The 23,702-nt window shown below is 49.8% G+C and overlaps 1 protein-coding gene across 9 annotated transcripts in view; it reads right to left on the bottom strand.

Moving 5' to 3' along the window:
* The window catches only part of MAPK15 (mitogen-activated protein kinase 15), a 40,348-nt gene extending 17,837 nt beyond the window's left edge, over positions 1 to 22,511 (bottom strand). For 2 of the 9 annotated variants that reach the window (XM_053247400.1, XM_053247403.1), the window contains exons 1-6: positions 22,308 to 22,500; positions 22,105 to 22,203; positions 16,944 to 16,973; positions 15,885 to 15,975; positions 14,494 to 14,624; positions 13,456 to 13,619 (exon numbers count right to left, since the gene is read on the bottom strand). In XM_053247400.1, the coding sequence (XP_053103375.1) occupies positions 13,456 to 13,619; positions 14,494 to 14,624; positions 15,885 to 15,975; positions 16,944 to 16,973; positions 22,105 to 22,203; positions 22,308 to 22,388 (596 nt within the window). In that variant the 5' untranslated portion in view covers positions 22,389 to 22,500. Of the gene's footprint in view, positions 1 to 13,455; positions 13,620 to 14,493; positions 14,625 to 15,884; positions 15,976 to 16,943; positions 16,974 to 19,869; positions 20,024 to 20,783; positions 20,853 to 21,028; positions 21,249 to 22,104; positions 22,204 to 22,307 lie in introns of those variants that run through there. The other 7 variants (XM_053247395.1, XM_053247396.1, XM_053247398.1 and 4 more) reach the window with 6 other exon arrangements.
* Positions 22,512 to 23,702: the final 1,191 nt, after the last annotated feature.

Here is a 23,702-nt window from a genome sequence, read left to right as displayed (position 1 = left end):
GGGGATAGCAGAATAGAAAAAAAATAAATAGAAAAAATCACCAAATACGAAGATCTACAAATTGAGATTGAAAGGCTGTGGCAGAAAAAGACCCAAATAATCCCAGTGGTAATTGGCGCCCTGGGTGCAGTTCCAAAAGACCTTGAAGAGCACCTCAACACCATAGGGGCCACAGAAATCACCATCAGCCAATTACAAAAAGCAGCTTTACTGGGAACAGCCTATATTCTGCGACGATATCTATAACAATTGACAATAAAATTCTGGCATCCCAGGTCCTTGGGAAGGACTCGATGTCTGGATAAAACAAACCAGTCAATAACACCTGTCTGACTGTGTCAACTAGAAATAATAATAATGATCTGCAGGTCCAGCTCATGAGTCCAGAGCCCCATGCCGCACTTCCCTGCTCCCTCTTTCCCCTCCTTTGCCCCACCACAGGGAGTCCTGCCGCTTAGACCGGCCATGATGGGTTTTCCAGGTGGTGTGCATAGCAAAAAACGCAATAATAAAATATGCATTAGAAGAGCATCAGCTTCTGCAGGGTGGCAACCAAAACTGTTTATTGCAAAGGGTTTTGAGAGTGGGAATGTGGACCTGCCACTGACCCCAGGCCAGGCACATGCTCCAGGGTGGCTGCACTTGCAAGGAAATCAAGGCCATCTGTCTAAGGGAGATGCTGAGGCATCGGGGGGGGGGCGGGAAGGAAGCTGTGAGCACAAGACTTAGGAAGGGACATAGGAAGCCGCCATGTACTGCGTCAGACCATTGGTCCATCTAGCTCAGTATTGTCCACACAGACTGGCAGCGGCTTCTTCAAGGTTGAGGCACGAATCTCTCTCAGCCCTATCTTGGAGAAGCCAGGGAGGGAACGGAACCTTCTGCTCTTCCCAGAGCGGCTCCATCATCCCCTGAGGGGAATATCTGACAGTGCTCACACATCTAGTCTCCTATTCATCTGCAACCAGTGCAGACCCTGCTTAACTAAGGGGACAAGTCATGCTTGCTACCACAAGACCAGCTCTTCTTCCTGGAGTGGGGGCCACGGTAGTTCCAAGGAGCAAACCCTCTGAACCACATCCAGCCCTCCTGCCTCCAGCATGTGCCTCTTCTCCACATCACCCAGACACAGAAGCAGCCCCGGCAGAGAGCTCAAGGGACCTTAGGCAACAGAGCCCACCTCTCACCACTGGTCCGCACAATCTCTCTTTGACTTCCACTCTGAAAACCATGCGGAAACACAGACGTACCCCCATTAACTCATCCTTTCATTCCACAGGCTTGCCAGACCCCACGTGAATATCATTAACACTGTGGTACGGTTAGAGACTCTAAGCATGCAGGGCCAGAATTTAGTTAGCCAGGCTGACCTCCACACTGAGCTAATGAATCCCAGTCATCATGGCAGAGTCCATCATGACTTACAGGTGAAACTCGGAAAATTAGAATATCGTGCAAAAGTCCATTAATTTCAGTAATGCAAATTAAAAGGTGAAACTGATATATGAGACAGACGCATTACATGCAAAGCGAGATAAGTCAAGCCTTAATTTGTTATAATTGTGATGATCATGGCATACAGCTCATGAAAACCCCAAATCCACAATCCCAGAAAATTAGAATATTACATGGAACCAAGAAGACAAGGATTGTAGAATAGAACAATATCGGACCTCTGAAAAGCATAAGCATGCATATGTATTCAGTACTTGGTTTGGGCCACTTTTGCAGCAATTACTGCCTCAATGCGGCATGGCATGGATGCTATCAGCCTGTGGCACTGATGAGGTGTTATGGAAGACCAGGATGCTTCATTAGCGGCCTTCAGCAATTCTGCATTGTTTGGTCTCATGTCTCTCATCCTTCTCTTGGCAATGCCGCATAGATTCTCTATGGGGTCAGGTCAGGCGAGTTTGCTGGCCAATCAAGCACAGTACACTGTATACTTTTCAGAGGTCCAATATTGTTCTATTCTTCAATCCTTGTCTTCTTGGTTCCATGTAATATTCTAATTTTCTGAGATTGTGGATTTGGGGTTTTCATGAGCTGTACGCCATGATCATCACAATTATAACAAATTAAGGCTTGACTTATCTCGCTTTGCATGTAATGCGTCTGTCTCATATATCAGTTTCACCTTTTAATTTGCATTACTGAAATTAATGGACTTTTGCACGATATTCTAATTTTCCGAGTTTCACCTGTAGGAGGTGGAGGCTGTCCTATTACCAGGGTAAGACAAGCCCTGCTGCTGGATCAGGCCCATCTCATTCAGCATCTTATTATTATTATTATTATTATTTTACATTTATATCCCGCTCTTCCTCCAAGGAGCCCAGAGCGGTGTACTACATATTTGAGTTTCTCTTTCACAACAACCCTGTGAAGTAGGTTAGGCCGAGAGAGAAGTGACTGGCCCAGAGTCACCCAGCTAGTTTTATGGCTGAATGGGGATTTGAACTCGGGTCTCCCCGGTCCTAGTACAGCACTCTAACCACTACACCACGCTGGCTCCTGTATCTTGCCTCATGCATGGCCAACCAGAAGCCCACAAGTGTGTGTGTGGGGGAAGAGGGTTGCCGCCCCCTCCCAATGGTGTTCCCTAGCACCTTGTGCTCAGAGATACACGGCCGCTGATCCTGATGGAAATTGGAGCTCTGGTTACTCACCGTGAAGGCTCCCTTCTTGTGTGTGTTATGCTCCCCATGTAACTCTAAAGGCAAGACTATGTAAGTTAAGTTAGGCTTTTTAAGACTGGGAGGAGCATATCCCCCTCAGTTATTTTAGGTCAAGAGGCGACAAGCACCTCAAGGAAGAAAAAACCTCAACTGGAAAATAATAACATGTCAAAAACAGTTGGAACTATCTAACCTAACAAAAAACCACGGGGTGTTGGCCCCGGCAGTTCACAGCGGCATGAAGAAACAAAATTATGCAGCGTAGATAGCAGGTTAAAGAAAAAGGGGTATACTAATCCCAGTCACAAAGTAAAGTACGCACTGGTGCCAAAGGGCAGGTTAAGACACCCCTGTTCTCAGCAGCAAGGAGGAGCCTTCACAGTGAGTAACCAATGCTCCATCCTCCGCTGCTGTAGTCAAAGGGCGTCTCAGATGTGGGGACATACCACAGCCCTAAGGCCAACCAGGGAGGGTGCACTGCACCGACTTTGAAGGGAGAACCTGCTGGAGAACTCGCCTCCCAAAAGCTGTTTGGGCAGAGGCCAAGGCATCCAATTTGTAGAGTTTAGTAAAGGTAGATGGTGCCTGCCAAGTGGCTGCCTTACAAATATCCTGGACAGGGGCGTTCACAGAGAAAGCTGCAGATGTAGCCACAGCCCTTGTGGAGTGTGCAAACACCTTAGAGGGCGCTCTGAGGTTCTATGACTTGTAAGCTAAGGCTATACAGACCTCCAACCACCTAGCTATGGTGGCTGGTGTGACAGGCTGACCCATAGAACATGGCAAAAATGAAATGAAAAGGGACTCTGTAGAGCTAATGTGCTTTGTACGTGTAATAATCCCTGCTAACTGGGCAAAGAGGCACCTTTTTAAAGTGGTGATTCTCTTTATTTAGCAGGGGGAGAGTAAATGGCCCTATCCACCCCCAGCACAGTACTTCCAGTGACTGTTGCTGGTGTCTGTCTTATGTTTCTTTTTAGAATGTGAGCCCTTTGGGGACAGGGAGTCATCTTATTTATTTATTACTTCCCTGTATAAACTGCCCTGAACCATTTTTGGAAGGGCGGTATAGAAATCAAACAAACAAACAAACAAATAAATTGAAATAAAATAAAATAATATATATTATATTATAATATTATATTATTATATCATTAAAATTATATTATTATTATTATTATTCTAAAATGTTTAGAGACAACTGGTGTCAGCAAAAACATTCAGATATTTATTTTAAAAAACAATGAGCATGTGGACTACATAGTTAACAATCAACGGCGAGACACTTGGACAGGTTAGCATTAGAAGACGTATTTTCCAAGGGGACTCGCGATCTCCTCACTTGTTTGTAATTGGCATGACCCCACTTTCACAAATATTAAACAAAACAGGCCTCGGATACCAAACATCTAAAACAGCAAGTAAAATCAACCATCTGCTGTACATGGACGATCTGAAGTTGTATGGAAATCGAATCACTGCTAAACACTGTCCATATATTCAGTAGTGATATAGCAATGCAGTTTGGACTAGACAAGTGTGCTGCATTAATAATAAAGAGAGGAAAAATAACAAAAACAGATAACACTGCACACACTGAAGTTAAAAGAAAAATTGGAAGTGGAGAGTTAGAAAAGAGAGTTTTCAGGAGAGTTAGAAAAATCCTAAAGTCCATACTCAATGGTGAGAACACCATACAAGCTATCAACACCTGGGCTATACCTGTTATCAGATACACTGCAGGAATAATAGACTGGACCCAGGCAGAGCTAGAGACGCTAGATCGTAAGACCAGGAAAATAATGACCATCAATCATGCTCTGCACCCCCGCAGTGATGTAGATAGGCTATACCTCCCTCGCAGCTCAGGTGGAAGAGGAATGCTGCAAGTCCATCAAACAGTAGAGGAGGAGAAAAGAGGCCTTGAAGAATATATCAAGGACAGTGAAGAAGATGCACTTCAAATGGTCAAGAACGCGAAACTATTCAACACCAATGAAAGAAAGCAGGCCTACAAGAAAGAACAAGTCAAGAACCGAGCAGAAAAATGGAAAAATAAGCCCCTGCATGGTCAATATTTGCACAATATAACTGGAAAACCAAACATCACCAAGACCTGGCAAAGGCTTAAGAATGGCAACCTGAAGAAAGAAACAGAGGGTTTAATACTGGCTGCACAAGAACAGGCACTAAGAACAAATGCAATAAGAGCAAAAGTCGAAAAATCAACAACAAACAGCAAGTGCCACCTTTGTCTAGAAGCAGATGAAACCGTGCACCACCTAATCAGCTGTTGTAAAAAGATCGCACAGACTGACTACAAACAAAGGCATGACAAGGTAGCAGGGATGATACACTGGAACATCTGCAAAAAATACAAGCTACCTGTAGCCAAACATTGGTGGGACCATAACATTGAAAAAGCTGTAGAAACTGAAGATGCAAAAATATTATGGGACTTCCGACTACAAACAGACAAACATCTGCCACACAATACACCAGTTACAGCTGTAGTTGAGAAGAAAGAAAAACAAGTTAAAATAATCGACATAGCAATACCAGGGGATAGCAGAATAGAAGAAAAAGAAACAGAAAAAACAACAAAATACAAAGATCTACAAATTGAAATTGAAAGGCTGTGGCAGAAAAAGACCAAAATGATCCCAGTAGTAATTGGTGCCCTAGGTGCAATTCCAAAACAACTTGAAGAGCACATCAACACCATAGGGGCCACAGAAATCACCATCAGCCAATTAAAAAAAGGAACTTTACTGTGAACAGCCTATATTCCGCGACGATAATCTATAGTAACATCGAGTCTTTGGGAAGGACTCGATGTATGGATAAAACAAACCAATCAATAACACCTGTCTGACTGTGGAAACGAAAGATAGAGATAATAACGTACACCTTAAGGCACCTATGAATGTCCAGCTTGTGCTATGAGCCTTCTCTGCCAGGTGAACCATCTTAGGGCAGAAGGAAGGCAGAATAACATCTTGTGAGACATGAAAAGGCGATGCCACTTTCAGCCGAAAAAAGGGGTCTAGAATCAGTTTAACTGAGTCAGCAGAAAATATGCAGAGGTTTTTGTGTACAAATAAGACCCTGAGCTCAGACACTCTGCATGATGAGGTAATGGCAATGAGGAATGTCAAATTGAAAGAGAGCATGCAGAATTGAATCATGGACACAGGCTTGAAGTGGGGACCCTGGAGCGCTGTCAGGATGGTATGCAGGTTCCAAGTAGGAAATCGATGTACCACTGGATCGGACAGCAGAATAGCTCCCCTCAGGAAATGTTTCAGGTGGGGATGGCATTGCATGGATCGTTTCGATGTCCCCGAAATGAGGACCACCAGGGAGGAGGCCTGGCGTTTCAATGCATTCACAGATAGCCCCTGAAGGCTCACCATGTATATTGATAGATCTTGTTAGTGGACGGGCATCTGAGCATTGTATTGAAAACCTTAGCTGAGTACCCGTGTCATTTTAGGGTGCGCTGCTCAGTTTCCAGGTGGCTAGTTTTAACCATCCTGGATCCGGATGACACACTGGGCCCTGAAGAAAGTCTGGCGTGACCGCAAGAATCAAATGCGCCTATGTGGCCAGGTTGGCAAGTTCTGCAAGCCACGGTCTTCTTGGCCAGAATTGAGCCATTAGAATGAGCTGTGCCTTCAGTATCTTGACTCTGAGAAGTACTTGGGCTAGGAGCGGAGTGGGTGGAAAGGCATACAGGAGGCCCTCTGGCCATGGTGAGGAAAGTGTGTCCACTACTTCTGCCTGATGACATGGGAACCTTGTGAAGAAATGAGGAACTTGGGTGTTGTGTCATTCCCTTACCTTCGGATAGTGAAGAGGAGGAGGAAGTTGGCAATCCTCCAGCAGAGCAACAGAAGGACAGTTCATCTGTCGGGCCACAGAAAGAAGTTGAAGCAGGCCAAATTGAGGCTGCAGCTCCTGAGGGACCGTCAAAAGCAGACAGGATGTGGGGTGGGGGTCAGCAGTCAGACTCGAAGCTGGCAGAAGTACAAACAATAACCTCCCCAGCAAAGACAGCACACCAAACTTTGACAACAACATGATGCCCAGCTGCAGGCTTTGAGGCAAAGTGAGCTTCTCTATAACAAGGCAGATAAATGCTGAATTTACAGCAGCTGGCTGTGGGAGGAGGCCAATTAGCCAGGCGCTATAAATCTGCCAACAGAACACAACCAGATTGCTGGTTAGCAATGTGTCATTCCCGGAGCATTGCTGCAGCCCTAGCCTCTGGCTCTGAGAGATTCCAGCTTTGTGTTAGCTTTGGAGTTTTCTGGCTGTTCCTGATTTAAACTTTGTTCCTTGCTCATGACTGGACTGCTGTACCCCATCACTATCCTTCGGTGGAGGAGACCTTGCACCTTTGTTGGACTCTGGACCCGTGGAAATCTGGTGAGTGACCCAGTTTGTGGAGGAGGCAGTTTGAACCTGATATTTCCAGTAAAGAGTTCTCTTGTGTTTTCTTTGCAGACCCGGGAGGACACCAAGGAGCTCCCTGCGACCTTGCTTGAGACCTCAACGAAGATGTCAGACAGACAGATCTCAGAGGACGCCAAGGAACTTCCCGTGGCCCTGACAGAGACCTTGACTCGGACACTGGACAGACAGACTCCTGACATGTTGGCTGGGGTCACAAACAGGTCTACTGAGAGTCAGCCGAAGCGTTCCAATATTAGGTGGAATGTTTTCGGATTGAGATGCCATTCCCCCTGGAAGAAGGTCTGAATGACTCAGTCAGTCAGCCACCATGTTCAGGTCTCCCTGCATATGATGAGCTGCTAGGGATGCCACATGTTGTTCTGCCCACTGGAACAGCAAGACTGCTTCCACTTGCAGGGATCTGTACCTGGTTCCTGCTTGGCAATTTACATGTGCTTTTGCCGTGGTGTTGTCTGTGCAGATCAGCACATGGTGGTGGAGTATCATGGGTTGGAACTCCTGCAGCACCTGTTGGATCACCCTGAGTTCCAGCCAGTTGATAGTGTGCTGCCGCTCCTCTGCAGACCACTTGCCTTGAGCAGACTGGTGCAGGCAATGGGCCCCTCTTGTTGGCATCCATAATTATTATGACCCTGGGGGGGTCCAGGAATTCCTTGCCCACTTACAAATGCAGAGAGGTAATCCACCAACAGAGGGACTGGAGAATCGGCTGCATCAGGGTCACCTGTCTGCTGGACTTCACCGCGCTCTCTGGGTTGAAGGGGAGCAGAAACCACTGCAGGGATCTCAGGTGAAAGTGAGCCCATGAGACAGACTCCAAACTCGCCACAATCTGACCTAGGAGCCTGGAAAAGGATAGCAGGTGAAGAGATTTCAACCACAGGACCTGGCGTACCTCAGTCTCCAATGTGTGTCTGCGTGCTGTCGACAGGAACAGTTTGTCTCGCTGAGTGTCTATGAGGACTCCAAGATGAAGAAGCTGGTGCGCCAGGTGTAGTTGGCTCTGTTTATCACCCTAACCGGCTCTCGAGGACCTGTAGGGTGGAATGCAGGTCCCTCTGAGCTGCCAGTAGTGATGTAGACCAGATCAAGAGATTGTTGAGCTATGCGAAGATCCTTACACGCTGGAGTTGGAAGTGTGCAATCACTGGAGACAGGGTTTTTGTAAATATGCGTGGGGCATATACGAGGCCAAATGGAAGCGCCCTGTACTGGTAATGGACCCCTGAGTAGAGGAAGTGGAGCAGGTGGCAGCTGTCTCAGTGGATCGGCACTTGTAAGTAGGCTTCTTTGAAGTCTATGGATGTGAGCAGGTCCAGGTGGTAGAGAGCCTCCGCGATGGATTGAAGGGATTTCATGTGGAATGTGTGCTTGTGCACAAAGTGATTCAGGTGCTTCAAGTCCAACATTGCCCGGAGGGAACCATCCTTCTTTGGCACAGTGAATATTATGGCGTAAATGCCTGTGCCCTGCTGCTCCACTGGAACAACCTCTAGGACTCCTATTGCCAGAAGGTGTCATGGCTCAGACTTCAGAATCAGAAGAATCAGAGCAGGAGGACTCGCCTGCTAGTGAGCCACAGCAACAAGAACTGGCAGAGAAACCAGACTCTGGAGCTGAAGATTCTCAACAGCTGCCAGACTTGGTTTCTGATGAGGAAGAGCCTGGGATTTCCCCTGTATTGAGACGATGTATCAAGAGACAGGCTCAGTGGGACTCACGCAGGTGCAGGAGATCACAAGAAAGCAAGCCAAACTGCTGACTCAGGGAAGCCTGATTGGTTGTTGGTTCTGTGGAACCATATATATTTAGCAGTCTCCCATGGCTGAGTTGCTGTTTGCAACTTTGCTGGCAGCTTATAGTGTGCTCTTGCATATTATATCTTTTCCGTGTTCCAGTTTGTCTTGTCTGTACTTCCCTGCATTGTTCCCTTTATTCCTTGTTCTGAGTCCTTTGCTTGTTTCATTCCTTGTTTTGTCTTTTCCTTCCACTTATTACTCAGTTATTGTTAGATGGGGCAGGGTACCTAGTTTCAGTTCAGGGGTACCTAGTTTCAGTTCAGTTCAGGGGACTTTATTCATTTACTGTTTTCTTTGTGAGCCTTTCCCCCCCTCTTCATCCAGTTTAGTTGCTGCTTTCTGTTTACTTTCATGGGGTTGTAAATCCTGTAGCCGGGCTATCAGTTCACGACAGAAGGTGTTTAATTGCCTCAAGCAGGCACGAAGTTAGAGTGGGTAGGAATCGGGGGGGTGGGGTGTCAACTCTATGGAGCAGCCCTCCTTTATGGTGGATAGTACCCAAAGGTCTGATGTGGTGCCCTCCCAAACATGCCAGTGTGAGGAGAGGCGACCACCAAGGGGCACACCCCTCCCCGAGTCATGCCTGTTGCTTGGACTGCTTGGCCTGGGAGCTGAAGGATGCCCTGTTTCCAAAGCCCTGTCTGGTTGTCCTAGATCTGCCCCAATGAGACCTAAAGCCCCTGTCTCTGCCTCTAAAGGAAGGTCTAAAGGGGTGAAAGCACTGAAAGGGGCGCCTCCCCTGAGAGCGGTCCTACTTCTTTGAAGAGGAAGGTATAGATTTCTTTTTATCCTTAGACTCCACTAAAATGTCTTTCAATGCTGTGTCCCCAGACAATTTCCCCCCTTTGTAGGGAACAGTGGTAAGGTTGCTTTATGAAGCAGCATCTACCTGCCAGTACTTTAGCCATAAATTGTAGCGGCCCACCACCAAAGCCATAGCTGCTCCAGATGCAAAACGTAGGGAGTAAAGGGTACCGTCCAAAATGAAGGCTTGTGCCTTGAGCAATTTTAACAGCGTTTGGCGCAACCTGGCCGGATCTGAGGGATGTTCCTGAATCAAATCGCCCAGCCAGATCAGGGACACTCTAGCCACCATAGAGGCAACTGCAGAAGCATTTGATAATGCTGTTGACTCATGTGTGCGTTTTAGAGCCCCCTCCATGTGCACACCTGCAGGGTCCCCATCCCTTGTCAGGATTGAACCAGAAATCATTTGCACCACAGGTGCATCTGTAGGGGGTGTGATGAAGATCTCTCCCCACTCCTGTTGAAAGGCATGAAGTTTATTGCAACAGCAATTAAACCCTTTTTGAAGATGTGGACACTGTCCATTCACTGTTTGCTGCTTCCACAAATTGCTTTGGGAGCGGAAGAGTCACATTACTAGGTTTTGAGCCCGGGAACACCTGAGTGCTTTTACTTGTTAGATGGGCCTCCTGGACTGCAGGAGGATTAAGACCCAGGGCATGCACAGTTTTCAACATGAGGGGTGTCAGATCCATAGTTTGAAAGTGTCTTAGTAGCACCTCTGAACCTTCAGATTCCTGGCCATCGGACCACTCCCCTTAGGATTTAGATTGCTCTGGATCCCTTCCCCCCCAGGGGGTCAGCAGGTAGTTCTGGGTTGTCTGGTGATGGAGGTTCTCTAGGGGAATGACAGGGATAGGGTTGACCAGGGGCTTTGGTGGAAACTCTGAGGAGGTTCTGTGGGCAGGTCGCCTTTGTCCCTGGGAGCTGGGGCTCTGGGGTTGGGGGAACCTGGGTCAGAGTTCTGATGAATGTACACTCTTCTCTCTCTGTTTAGACTTAGACCTCCCTTTAAAAAAATTTCTTAATATGTTTTCGCTTTTTCTTCACTTTTTAAGGGGCTGGCGCTTCCAAAACGGAAGAAGCTGCACTGGAAGAGAACCACCTGGTTTGTTTCCTCAGTTGATCATATCTCTCAAAGAAGCTCGCTAACAAGTCCTCAAACCGTGTGCCCCAGGTAGGTGGCATGACCCCTGGCATCTGCGATAACGCTTGGCCCACTGGAGCGGGTTGGGACAGACTAGATGACCCTGAAGGACCCAGGGCAGGGAGGGGCAGAAGAGTCAGAAGGCCCAACTTGGGCCAAGCTCACCGGGTTAGTAGATGCTGATGTAGCCAAGCTCCGGGTCACCACAGTGTGAGGAGCTGATGTTGTCTTGGGCCCGCTCCTGCTCCCACTGGGTCCGCTCCTGCTCCCTCTGATGTTGCCGCGACCTTAGCAGTCCCGGTTGTTTTCGGTGCTTTCTGGCCGCTTGAGGATGCCATTGCCGGTGGAGTTGGGCCCATTTTTCCTTCTGCGTGCCCTGCGAGGCCTCAATGGGCATGCAGGGGTAGCAAGAATGTCGCTGCAACTGGCAGCCAACTCAGAGGGCTGGTGGGAAGTGGCAGCGAGGTCAATGCCTGGGCTTCTTCCCTGCTCTCCAAAATGGCGGCTGGCATGTCCCTAGGCTCCGGAATGCCGCCAAACAGCTAATCAGCAGTGGCTGAGCATTCTGGAGAGACGTGTGTAGCTGCTGAGCAGGCCGGCGAATGAAGCCTCTGGGGCGGGTTCCTGGCTGTTCTGATGGCCCTCGGTAGGCCCTGTTGTTGCTTCCCTTCTGGGACTCTAATGTGGAGTACCTTGCTAGCCCTTTCTATGCAGCAAAGGGAAGGGAAGAGGAGGAGGGAGAGGAAGGGAAGGAAACAAAAGTAAAGAGGCAAGGAGTTTTGTTTTCTTTTTGTAAGAGACTAAGAATACAAGAAACAAGGGGAAAGTTAGGAAAAAAGCTTTTAAAAAGTAAAACTGAGGATAAGATCTCCGTTATCTAAGATAAACTGAGAGAGCTGAGGAAGAGCTGCCTTAGAGCCACGCAGGACTAGAAGAATTGAGGGGGATATGCTCCTCCCAGTCCAGTCTTAAAAAGCCTAACTTAATTTACATAGTCCTGCCTTTGAGTCACATGGGGAGCATAACCCACACGTGAGATGCCCTTGGACAGCAGCAGCAGAGAAAATAGTGGCCATTGACCACTCTGTCTTCCATGAATCTCCCAGCATTTAGCTACAATGGATTTATAGGCTTTATTGAGGTGGAGATAGTACCAGCAGATGAAACTGGCACAACTGGATCCCATTCTAATCCAGTTTATCAGCAGGGCTGGATTAAGCTAGTGCGGGGCCTGCAGCATATGTTATAAAGGGGCCCTAAATTAAAAAAAAAACGCCCATAAATATTAAAACAAATTATTTATTTGCATAGTAAAGTGATTCACTTTTTTCATTTGCTAAATTTTGGAGTATGGGAGACCAAGCCACAAACTCACACTTATGACAACAGTGAATATTTATATGCCATTTTTCAATCAAAATTCTCAAAGTGGTTTACATAGAAAAATAAAGAGTGGATAGACGATTCTCTCTCTCCAAAGGGCTCACACTCTAAAAAGAAAAATGTGGTAGGCACCAACAACAGCCACTGGACAGATGCTGTGCTGGGCCTTCTCTTAAAAGGCACATTTAGCAGGAAAAGGCTATTTTGTCTAACATGGACCAAATAAAACAGGTAAAGCTTTAACTTTAATTCCCAGTTGGAAGCTGGGCGTGTGGGGCCCTCAAAAACACGGGGCCCGTAGCAAATGCTACATTTGCTTCTATGTTAATCCGCCTCTGTTTATCAGTGACCTTTGGGGTGTTAGGGGAAGGAGAGGCATCCAGAAGTCTCCAAAGGACACCAAAGGGAACGACGCTTGCAAGCCTGGCAGCAGCTCTTCCTCTTGCATCCAGAAGCGCTGCATAAACCCTTTCCTTGGGAAAGAGAACCCAGCCTAGACCAGTATACAAGAAAAGGACCACCACATCTTTCGCCAAGGTTCATGTATAGTTGTCTAGAACTGCAATGATGACGCTTCTTCCATTTCCTCCATACCTCATCTAGCTACTGACTTGCTGTAACTGGACCAAAGGAGCAGGGAATGCAAGTAAGCCGATGGACTCTGGGAAACTGTGACTTAACAGGGACAAAGGAACAGAGGAGGCTGCCATATCCTGAGTCAGACCACAGGTCCATCTCGCTCAGTCTTGTCTACACAGACTGGCAGTGGCTTCTCCCAGGTTGCAGGCAGGACTGTCTCTCTCAGCCCCACTATCTTGGAGATGCTGCCAGGGAGGGAACCTGGAACCTCCTCCTGCTCTTCCCAGAGCGGCTCCATCACCTAATAAGGGGAATCTCTTACAGTTCTGCTCACACATCAAGTCTCCCATTCAGATGCCACCAGGGCAGACCCTGCTTAGCAAAGGGGACAAGCCATGCTTGCTGCCACAAGACCAGCTCTCTTCTCCTTAAAAAGGGAGAAAGTGGCACTTGGGTCAGCTTCCAGCAAGTTGAAACATTCATTTAATCAGCTGAGCTTAAGACTGGACACAGCAGTCCCTCCCTCTGCATCCAAAAGGGCAGGCAAGAGCAGCCACGGCGCCTAGCTACTCCACTCCCTTACCTGTGAGAGGCAAGCAAAATCTCAGGGGCCCGGTACCAGCGAGTCGCTACGTACTCGGTAAGCGCGGGGTTCTCCTGGTCCTCGTGAATCTGGCACAGGGAACGTGCAAGTCCAAAGTCACAAAGCTTAACAAAGCAGTCTGCATCCAGCAGGATGTTGGAAGGCTGCGTATGAAAAACATGGGATCAGTGCAGAGAAAGCAATACAGGCACTGGAGCAGCTGTGCCTGAAGTGAAGGAGGGAGGAGATGGGTAGGCGTACCAGGCAGGCACTAGCCATCGCAGAGCTGAGTGATAGGGAGGACTAGGCATTACCTGGAGCAACTGCTGGGAGGGTGGGCCTTTCCTAAGAAGGGGGGAAAGCCTGGGAAGTTCAAATCAAATGGGCCAATCCAGAGGACTGGGTGGGAACTACACTCACAGCCACCAGCAGAAGAAGAGAAAGCTCTGTTCTGGGTTTTGTTGTTGTTCTGTCCCAAGAGTGCCCTGAGGAAGCAGCTGGCTGAGAAGCTGCTGGGGAAATGGGAAGGCCACAGCCTGGAGGCTGGAGACAGCAAGAAGACCCCTCCAAATGAGTAATAAGATAGAGACCAGTTCAGTTAGACGCATGAGGGAAGTTATTTTCCTTTATTGTGTTGCTTGAATCAGAGTTGCTTGGTTAATGAAAACTTCTCTTCTCTTACAATCTGGTCTATGAAAAGACAATTGTTCTTATTGCATACTCTTGGTTTTTTGAAGTGTGCTACTCTTCATTTTGGGTCTCCTTATTCACACGGCTTTGGAGGCCTAGCATTGCTCAGCCCTTTGAGGGAGGGTTTTGCCACTTTACCTGCAATGAAATCTTATATGGAGAGTGGGTTTCTCCACATCAAAATAAAGTGGATGGTGGCAGCCTACTGTGAATCCCTCACAGTCAAGGATTCACCCCAGTGAACTCGACCCTCCTCCTCCTCTGACAGGAGCTAGGACAGGAGCCAAACCCACCCCAGGGGCTTTAAAGCAAGAGGAAGCTGGAGGCAAAGTCTCCCCACATGTGCACCTTCTGGTCCCTGTGAATGACATTTCCCGAGTGGATGAACTTCGTGGCTTTCAAGAGCTGGTACAGGATGTAACACTTATGGATGTCTTTCAGCAAATTCCCCTTCTTGATCACAGTGTGCAAGTCGGTCTCTGCAAGAGGGGGACATGAGAGAATCAGCAAATGCCTGCACTCCCCGCCCCCCCGGCACCTCTCCCTTGCATTGCTCCTGCCTCCTCTCTGCTAGGTCACCTCCTGGCCTGGATGCCCCACCACAAACGCTTCCGTCAACCGGTTCCCCAAGGTGTTGGGATTTCCCACTTGGCTCCCATTGGTAGCCGAGAGACAAACATGCCTGTCCTGCACCTTCCCCAGAGTTCTCGGCTGGCCGGTTGCCAACTCACCAGTAAATCTCAGCCACCCTTTGGGAACCCCTCCACCAAAGATATCCCCTGTTCTGGACCACCTGGCTTTCTCCTCCAAGAGTCCTGCCAATGATACAATTGTCCCCTGTCTTTTGCTGATCCTCAGTTCTCACTGCTCCTTCCAGCCCATCAGCTTCTTGGTAGGGATGTGCTCGGAACCAGTTCGGAGGCCATTTATGGGCCTCCGAACCAATTCAAAGGACTAATGGTTTGGCCAGTTCAAAGGTGTGGGGGGGCATACCTTTAATGGCAGAGGAGGGTGCCCTGCTGCCCTGATGTCCTCCTTGGCCGGAAGTACCCGGAGCACATGCACGCGTGCAACCAGCATGTGCGTGAGCGCAACATGCACGCACACGCCAGGTACTTCCGGCCAAGGAGGACACCAGGGTAGCAGGGAGGTATGCTGCTGCCCCAACAGGCACTTTTTAAATGGAGCACAGGCAGGGGAAACATGGCAAGAGGGGTAAGGGCACTCTCCTGCCCTTAAAGGCATGCCCCCCCCCAGCTTTGAACCACCATCACCCCCAGTTCTGTGCACATCCCTACTACTTGGTCACCTTCACAAAGTTTCCGCTGACTTAGGAACATAGAAAGCTACCATATACTGAATCAGACCCTTGGTCCATCTAGCTCAGTAGTATCTACACAGACTGGCAGCGGCTTCTCCAAGGTTGCAGGCAGGAGTCTCTCTCAGCCCTGTCTTGGAGATGCTGCCAGAGAGGGAACTTGGAAACTTCTGTATGCAAGCATGAAGATGCTCTTGCCAGAGTGGCCCCATCTACAGTGCTCCTACATGTAGTCTCCCATTCAAATGTAAACCAGGGCGGACTCTGCTTAGCTAAGGGGACAAGTCAGGCTCGCTACCACAAGACCAGCTGTCCTCTCAAAATGACCAGCTTGCCTCTCAGACTTGGGCAGAGGAAATGGCTCCTTCTGAGGTATTAGCAAAGAGAGAGAAGGTACTAGCTACAGAGAGAAAGGGCTTACCCATGGACTCAAAGACCAAGTAAATGTCCTTGTCATTCTGAGCCCGGATGACATTCAAGAGCCTGATGATGTTGGGGTGCTCTCCAAACTCCTACAGGGAAGAGAGAAGACGTGCCTGTCAGCCTCCAACTTGGAGGCCTCCCTCAAAGGTTGCTGGTACAATCCCACTCATTCGCAACAGCAAGGCAGGCAGCCCCCAGCTCTTATTGACAAGCCCTGCCTCGCCCCACTGCTTTTGTCACTCGTGGGCAGCAAGGGGCACTTCGGCCTGGGGTTGGGCAGAAAAAAGGTTCTGCAAAGGTAGCCACCTAATGGCTCAGTGGGGAAATGCTTGACTATCAAGCAAGAGGTTGCTGGTTTGAAACCCCACTGGTACCTATATTGGGCAGAAGCAATATAGGAAGATGCTGGAAGGCATCATCTCATACTGCACAGGAGATGGCAATGGTAAAGCCCGCCTGTATTCTACCAAAGACAACCACAGAGTTGAAACCAACTTGACAGCACACTTTACCTTTACCAAAGGTCATGGAGGAAAACATCAGAGTGAGAGTCAGACAGGTAGCCAAGTCTCCTCCACGTGCTGCATTATTTTATTTATTTAACGTATTTCTATGCTGCCCAAACTCACGTCTCTGGGAGGCATTATTCAGAAGTTAATATGCAGACAGAGCCCCAGGAACTCCTCCCCCCACACACTACATTCTCCCCTGCGAAGCGCTGTAGATTCTTCCCCATTCTCTGCTAGTTGGGCAAGGGAAAGAGGAAGGTCACATGCACTGCCTGCTTCCCAGCACCTCCAACTAAGAAGATGCTCGGAGAGCCAGGAAAACTACTCGTACAAGACAGTTGGGGTTAGATGAACGGCTTGCCCCACTTCATAGGAAACTGCCTGTGAGGTGGGAGATCCAGCCCAGGCCCACCTGCCTAGGGCGCGAAGCCGGCGAGACTAAGTGCCTGGCTAAACACAGAGAGCCCCATTACCAAGCCGGCAAAAGGCAGTGGTGGCGGTGGCGGCAGCAGCGGCACTCAGCAGGGCGAGAGACAAGCCTTGCTTACCTGGAGGAACATAATCTCCCGGAACGTTCTCTGAAAACAAACACACAGAATGGACAGTGAAGGAAAGCAGAAGAAGACTACATTCAGTGCCGCAGCAGAGACCTTGCCAGAGGTACCAGCACGGGCCAAGATGCCTCAAGTACCTGGCAAGTCACCATGCTCAAGATCCCACAGCCCCATAACCTTATCCAAGAACAAGAACCTGCATTATGAACATACTGAGGCTATTCACACGATTGTAGAAAATCGGGCTAGCCTCCGCTAGCCCGATATTCTACAACTGTAGAATAGCGGGTAACCCACTCAAGTAACCCTCCCATTAAACCGGGTTTGCGGAGCGAGTGCGGGGCATACTGGAGCTTCCGGGGGCCACGTGGCCCCCAAACTCCCCAGCCCCGGCCGGCTCCATGCCGGAGCCAGCAGTCATGTGGGCGGCTGCTGCAGCCGCCCTGAGCAGACTGGCTGGTCATCTCCCCACTCACCCTCCCCAGTCGGGTCTCTCTGATCGTGAGACCTGTTGGAAGTGAAGGACTATGTGCTGTCTCTTGTCTCAAAGACAGTGGAGGACAGACTAGTGAGTCAGAGGGCCAAGACATTGGTCATCCCTCCTCTACTGCTCTGACACTATCCCTTTGGAATGTAGATTGCTACTCTCGGGGACTAACTTCCTTCCTTCCTGCTTTGCACTTCCTCTCTCTCTTCTCTTCCTGTTCCTTCTACCTTGCAACATGCAAGCTCCTCTCCCTGCACCAGGTGTGCAGAGAAGATGCAGAATCCATCTGCATCCAGCTAGATAGATAGATTAGAGATCCTAACTCCTCACTTTCCTATCTAGAATGGAGTTCCCTAATAAATGCCTTTTATATTGATTTGAAACTATGAACTGGCTCCAAGTTACTTTACTCTCAGCACACACGCATGCCTAACCAAATTCTGCTGTGTTGTGCCTCTGTGCACTCTGCTATAATGAAAGAGGGATTCTCTAACCAGAGAGAATTCCCAACAAGACCCGCCTCACTAACAAAACTCAGGTTCTACCTCAGCACCAACATCTGAACATTTGAAGCTGCTTCTCCCAGAGTCAGACTGGTGGTCCATCCAGCCCAGGATTGCCAGCTGACAGGAGTTAAGCGGAGATGCTGGGAAGCAAACCAGAGACCAGCTGCACACAAGGGGCATTCTCTGCTCCTGACCTATGGCACCTACACGCCTTTGCTTGTGGGAAGGATGGGGAACGACTTTGAAGAGCTGCAAGCAGTCATGAGAGACAGGAATGTGCTAGTTGAACCAAGGCCTTGACTCAGCAGAAAGCAGCTTCCTATGTCCAGATGGTTCTGCTGAGATATCACCCGAGACTTCCCACCACGGAGGGCAACAGGAGATTTCTACAAATATGCCGAAGTTCTTATTGAACACAGATGCTGCAGTCGTGTGGCTTCTGGAGGCAAGGATCTTTTGTCAGATCTTGTTTCCTGAAAGCCAAGGAAGGCATTCATATCACCATGCCTGCAGCTGTAATGTAATGCAGGTGTCTGTATTCATGGGCCTAGACTGTTTGGGTCTCTTTGTCCAAGCTCTGGGGAATGCTACTTCATTTCTGTGCTCAGCAAGGCGGCAAAAAGTGCCATTAAGAACAAAAAACATCCCTGCTGGATCTTATCCAGCATCCTGTCTCACACAGTGGCCCAACTTTCCCTCTGGAAAGCCCACAGGCCCTGCAACTGGTATTCAGAGGCATCCTGCCTCAGAGCCTGGAAGCGGTAAACTGTTACTTATTTATTAATTATTTGAAATATTTATACCCTGCCCCTCCAGTACACTACTGCTCGGGGTAGCTCAACAACATTCATAAAAGGGATACAATGTAAAGTAAAAGATTAAAAGACGTGTTTAATTTTATTAAACAATTAAAAGACCAGGTTAAAACCATATTAAAGATTACAAATTTTGCAAGTTTCAAATTGAAAGTTATTAATAAAAAGCTAAAAACTGAGAACTAAAAAACCTACCAGATATAAGCAGCAGGTAAAACATTTAAAAGCCTCTTTAACACTGAGGGAGATAGCATGACGAAGCTCTTCGGGGAGGGCATTCAAAAGCCCTAGTAGACTAGTATCAACACTAGTAGACACTGATAGGCCTGTCCTCCATGAATTTCCCTAAGCCCCTTTTAAAACCATCCCAACTGGTGGCCATCACCACATCCCCTGTCAGATAATTCCATAGATTGATTATGCGCTGTGTGAAAAAGTATTTCCTTTTGTTGGTCCTAAACTTTCCAGCCATCAGTTTCATGGGATGACCCCCGGTTCTAGTGTTGGGAGAGAGGGAGGAAAATGTCTCTCTCTACACCATGCATAACTGTATAGACCTCTATCGTGTCTCCCCTTAGTTGTCTTTTATCTAATCTAAAAAGCCCCAGATATTAGGGAGGTGCCTGGAACCACTCCTCTGTGTTTTGGAGGCGGATGGGGTGCTCCCTTAAGGGCGGGGGAGGCTGCACTTACCACTCCCGCCACATTTCACCCGCTGGCGCTCCATTGTATCAAAGCCTCTCGGGGCGGCAGCGTAGCTCCCTGCCGCCCCGTTGCCGTCCTCAGCCGGAAGTACCGGGCATGTGTGCACCTGCCGCATGCACACCCATCTGCTGTTCATGCGCGCGCATGCACGCACGCAATGGGCGCACATGCGCCTGGTACTTCCAGCCGAAGAAGGCAACGGGGCAGCAGGGAGCTACGCTGCCGCCCCGAGGGGCTTTGATACAACGGAGCGCAGGCAGGAAAAATGCGGTGGGAGGGGTAAGTGCGCCCTCCCACGCCCTTAAGGGAGCACCCCTGCCGCCTCAGAAATCCGAGACGGCCCCGGTGGCCAAAACGTTTCGGAGGCTTCTATAATGGCCTCCGAAATGTTTCGGGCACGTCCTTACCAGATGTTGTAGCCTTGCCTCATAAAGAAGGTGCCCTAGCCTCCTGATCATCTTGGTGGCCCTCTTCCGCACCTTTTCCAGTTCTACAATGTCCTTTTTGAGATACGGTGACCAGAACTGTACACAGTACTACAAAGGTGGCAGCACCATAGATCTGTATAATGGCATTATGATATTATGAATAAATAGCTTTATTATGATCACTGATCAGCTATGTATACAGATGATACTACATACAGAGAAATAGATCATACAGAATACACCAACATAGAAGCCTCATGTAACAACATCTAAAAAGGGCTGGAGGTTGGCTGTTGATGGATCTTAACAGCAGCTGCACATAATTTGGCAACCTTGTAGGTGGTAGAAGGTTTCTTACCTGCAAGGAGAAGTAGGACATAAAATTCAGCAGTCTGGCCAGGAAAGCGTGATAGCAAGGGAGAAATAAGACTGCACCAGCTATCATAATAAAAAGGACAAAACAGCAGCACATGGTGGACAGATTTGACCCCACCTGAGCCGCAGGGGCAAAACCGACTGGCCAGAGGGGTTTTCAAAAACCTTCCCGATAAAACCGCTGATGGTAAGGCATCATATCCTGCTCTGAGGAAAACCTGTGATGGCTTGGTAAAGAGAGGGACAATAGCTAGCTAGCAGGTTCCCGGTTAAAGTCCTCTTATGGTCTCCAGGATGGAGCTTAAATCGTTCTGAAGTTTAATGTCCAAGACCCTCTGTTTGAGGATCTCCTTAGCCTGACTATTATCTATCTATCTATCAATTTTTCAAGGCAGTTTAGAACACCATCTGTTGTCACTTCAATTTGACTTCGTTCTTCAGCCTCTATTCACAAGAAGCTCAGAACTACATTGGTTGCCAATATGTTTCTGTGTGAAATACAAAGTCCTGGTTATTACCTATGAAGTCCTCAAAGGCTTGGTCCAAGGTATTTCAGAGAGCGCCTTCTTCTTCATGAACCCCTCCACCTATTAAGATCACCAGAGGAAGTCCAGTTGCAGTTGCCACCGGCTTGTCTGGTGGCAATGCAAAGCCAGGCCTTTTCTAGGGTTGCTTTGGGACTTTGGAACAAGGTTCTGATTTCCCAAACAAAACCAGAATCTCCCCATCTCTGGAAGTTTTTAAGAAAAATCTGAACACATACCTGTTTGATCAGACTTTTAGATCACAGTTGTGAAGTTTTCAGTTTTGAAATTTGTATCTATATTTTAAATTGTTTCAATTGATTTAATGTTTTAATAATGCGACATCTGTAACTGAGATCGCACATACATGGCAAATATCAAATTATCCCGAGGGATGTAGAGCAGAATACACTGAGATTGGTGGGTTCAGACGACATGGCCATCTTGGCATATCAGAACCTGCAACACAAATACAGGCTTGTGCAGGGATGAAGGGGGAGAGTGCTTATGCGCAGGGTGGCTGCAGCCTCAGGTCTCTGCTTGCTTTGAACCAGAACTGAACCTCTCAACACACAAAGTGGCAACAGGTTCAAGGATCAGGCCCTCAGTGTACAGTTCTGGTCGCTGCACCTTGCGGGTATTTTAGTGCTAGAACTGGTGCATGAAGGCGCTGCCCAAAGGATCAGGCAGCTGGAGCAGCTCCCCTATGCGGAAAGACGACCACGTTTAGAAGGAAGGTGGATACATAAGAGTGTGCTGACTGCAGGTCAAGAGAAGTTTTTCTTCCTCTCTCCTAACCTTCAACCCTAACCCCTTCCCCCCACCCGTGGGCTTCTCAGAAGCACCTGGCTGGCCACCTGGGAGGCAGCATGACGGGCCTTGCCCCCCCCCCCCACACACACGCACAGCAGAACCAGCACCAGGACACTGCTCTGAGGTTCTTCTTACACCACCCCTAATGGGTAGGCACAGCTGGGAGAGGCAAGGAGGAGAAGGAAGCCAGGACAAGGGGGGGGGAGGAGGGGAGGGGGGTGTGCAGCAGCAGCAGCAGCAGCAGCAGCAGCCAAGGGCAGCTCCCCGCCCCCCCCCCGGCCCGCAGGCGCCAGGCGGGGAGGGTGGGGCCCCGGGGTGGTGGTGGTGGTGGCCCCCCTCCCCCTCTCCTCCCGCCCCCCCCAAGAGGGGTCTGCGTTGCCCCCCAGCCTAGTCAGCAGCCCGGGGGGGGTAGGGGTGGGGGTGGGCGAGGGCCCTGCGGCGCCCGGGGGGGCGGGGGGAGAGACCCTGCCCCTCCCCCTCCCCCTCCCCTGCCCCCCCCCACCTGCGCGTCGGTGCGGTTGCGGAAGGCGTCGAAGATCTTCTTGACGGCCACGACGGCGCCAGTCTTGCGGTCGGCGGCCTTCCACACGATCCCGTAGGCCTGCGGAGGGAGGGCGCGGCGGGAGAGACAGAGCGCTGATGAGCCGGGCGGGCCCGCGGGGTGGGAGCCCCCCATGCCCGGCCCCGGCCCCGGCCCCCGCCTACCCCCTTGCCGAGGCGCCGCTTGATCTGGTAGCGCCGCGCCACCTGCTCCTCCACCTCGGCGGCGGCGGCCGCGCTCCTCATCCTGCTCCTGGCCCGGAGGAAGAGGAAGAAGAAAATGGCCCGGCGCGGCGGCGGCCTGGGGAAGCCGCTGCCATGGCAACGGAGGACGCGGGGGAGAGCGGGGAGGCGCCTGCGCGGCGGTTGGGGGAGGCGGCGGCGGCGGGCGCCCTCTGGCGGGCGGAGGGGGGCGGCTTTTAGAGCCCTGGGCAGGAGGCGGAGCAGGCGGAGCAGCAGCCGCAGCAGCAGCAGCAGCGCGTCTCTCTCCCCCCCCCCGCCCCCCCCCCCGCCAGGTGCTCTTAGCCGCCATCAGTAACCCCGAGACTTTCTCTGTCCGCCGCCTGGTGGCCAATCGGCCTCATTATGCTCAGCCGCAGCATTCAAACATGAAATGGAAACACGCAACACATTAAATCACAACAACAGACCAAAAGGGGAACAAAGGAAATACAAAATACAATGCAAAAAAGCCTCTTAAAAACACTTTTGAAATCAGTGGAAAATCAAAATTTAAGAGGCCTGAGGGAACCCAACCTTCTCCACCTGGCCTCTGAAAGAGCCAAGGGATGAAGCCGGGCGGCCCTCCTCACGGGCTGGCTGGGGACGAGCCTATCCCATCCCCAGGGTGGGGGGCCACCCTCAAAAAGGCCCTCTCCAGGTCGGGGCATGTGGGGCCAGGCACTTTCTCAGGGACTCCGGCCCAAACCATTCCGGGCTTTAAAGGTTAAAACCAGCGCTTTGAATTGGGCCCAGAAACGGACCCAGCAGGTCTGCACACTTCCACAGGCATGCACAGAGTCTGCCCACTGTGCAACAGGCCGGTGCTAGGAGCCAGGAGCCGCGTATTTGGGCCACCTCTCTCTGCAGTGAAATGGAGGCCCTGTCTCCCCAGCTCCCGGTCAGCCCCCTTGGCTGCAGCAGGGATTCAAACTCGGGACTGAAGAAGACAAGCCAGGCCGCCCTTGCACTGAGCAGTCCGACATGGCTGCTGCCCGTCACAAGGCAGTCCGGCCAGCACCAGCAGCTCGTCAACCCCTTTCCCCTTTTCTGCTGCTGGTTTCTCACCTTTGTAACTATCTACCTGTCTGTCTGCCATGTTTTTATACTGCCTGATACCCTGTTTCCCTGAAAGTAAGACCTACCCCGAAAGTAAGCCCTAGCAGTAATTTCTGATGTACCGCTAATTGCCCTAGTGCATTTTCTGGGGCTAAAATTAATATAAGACACTGTCTTATTTTCGGGGAAACACGGTATGTACAACTAGTGGGGTCATTCCAGATGGCTTCTTTGGAGAGTCACATGCTCAGATAAGGTGGTGAGGTTGGTTGTCAAGCGAAC

This window comes from Hemicordylus capensis, chromosome 4 (assembly GCF_027244095.1).
Source record: "Hemicordylus capensis ecotype Gifberg chromosome 4, rHemCap1.1.pri, whole genome shotgun sequence".
Taxonomy (NCBI): Eukaryota; Metazoa; Chordata; class Lepidosauria; order Squamata; family Cordylidae; genus Hemicordylus; species Hemicordylus capensis.
The sequence above is the reverse complement of the archived record's forward strand: the minus strand, read 5'-3'. Positions and strand labels throughout refer to the sequence as shown.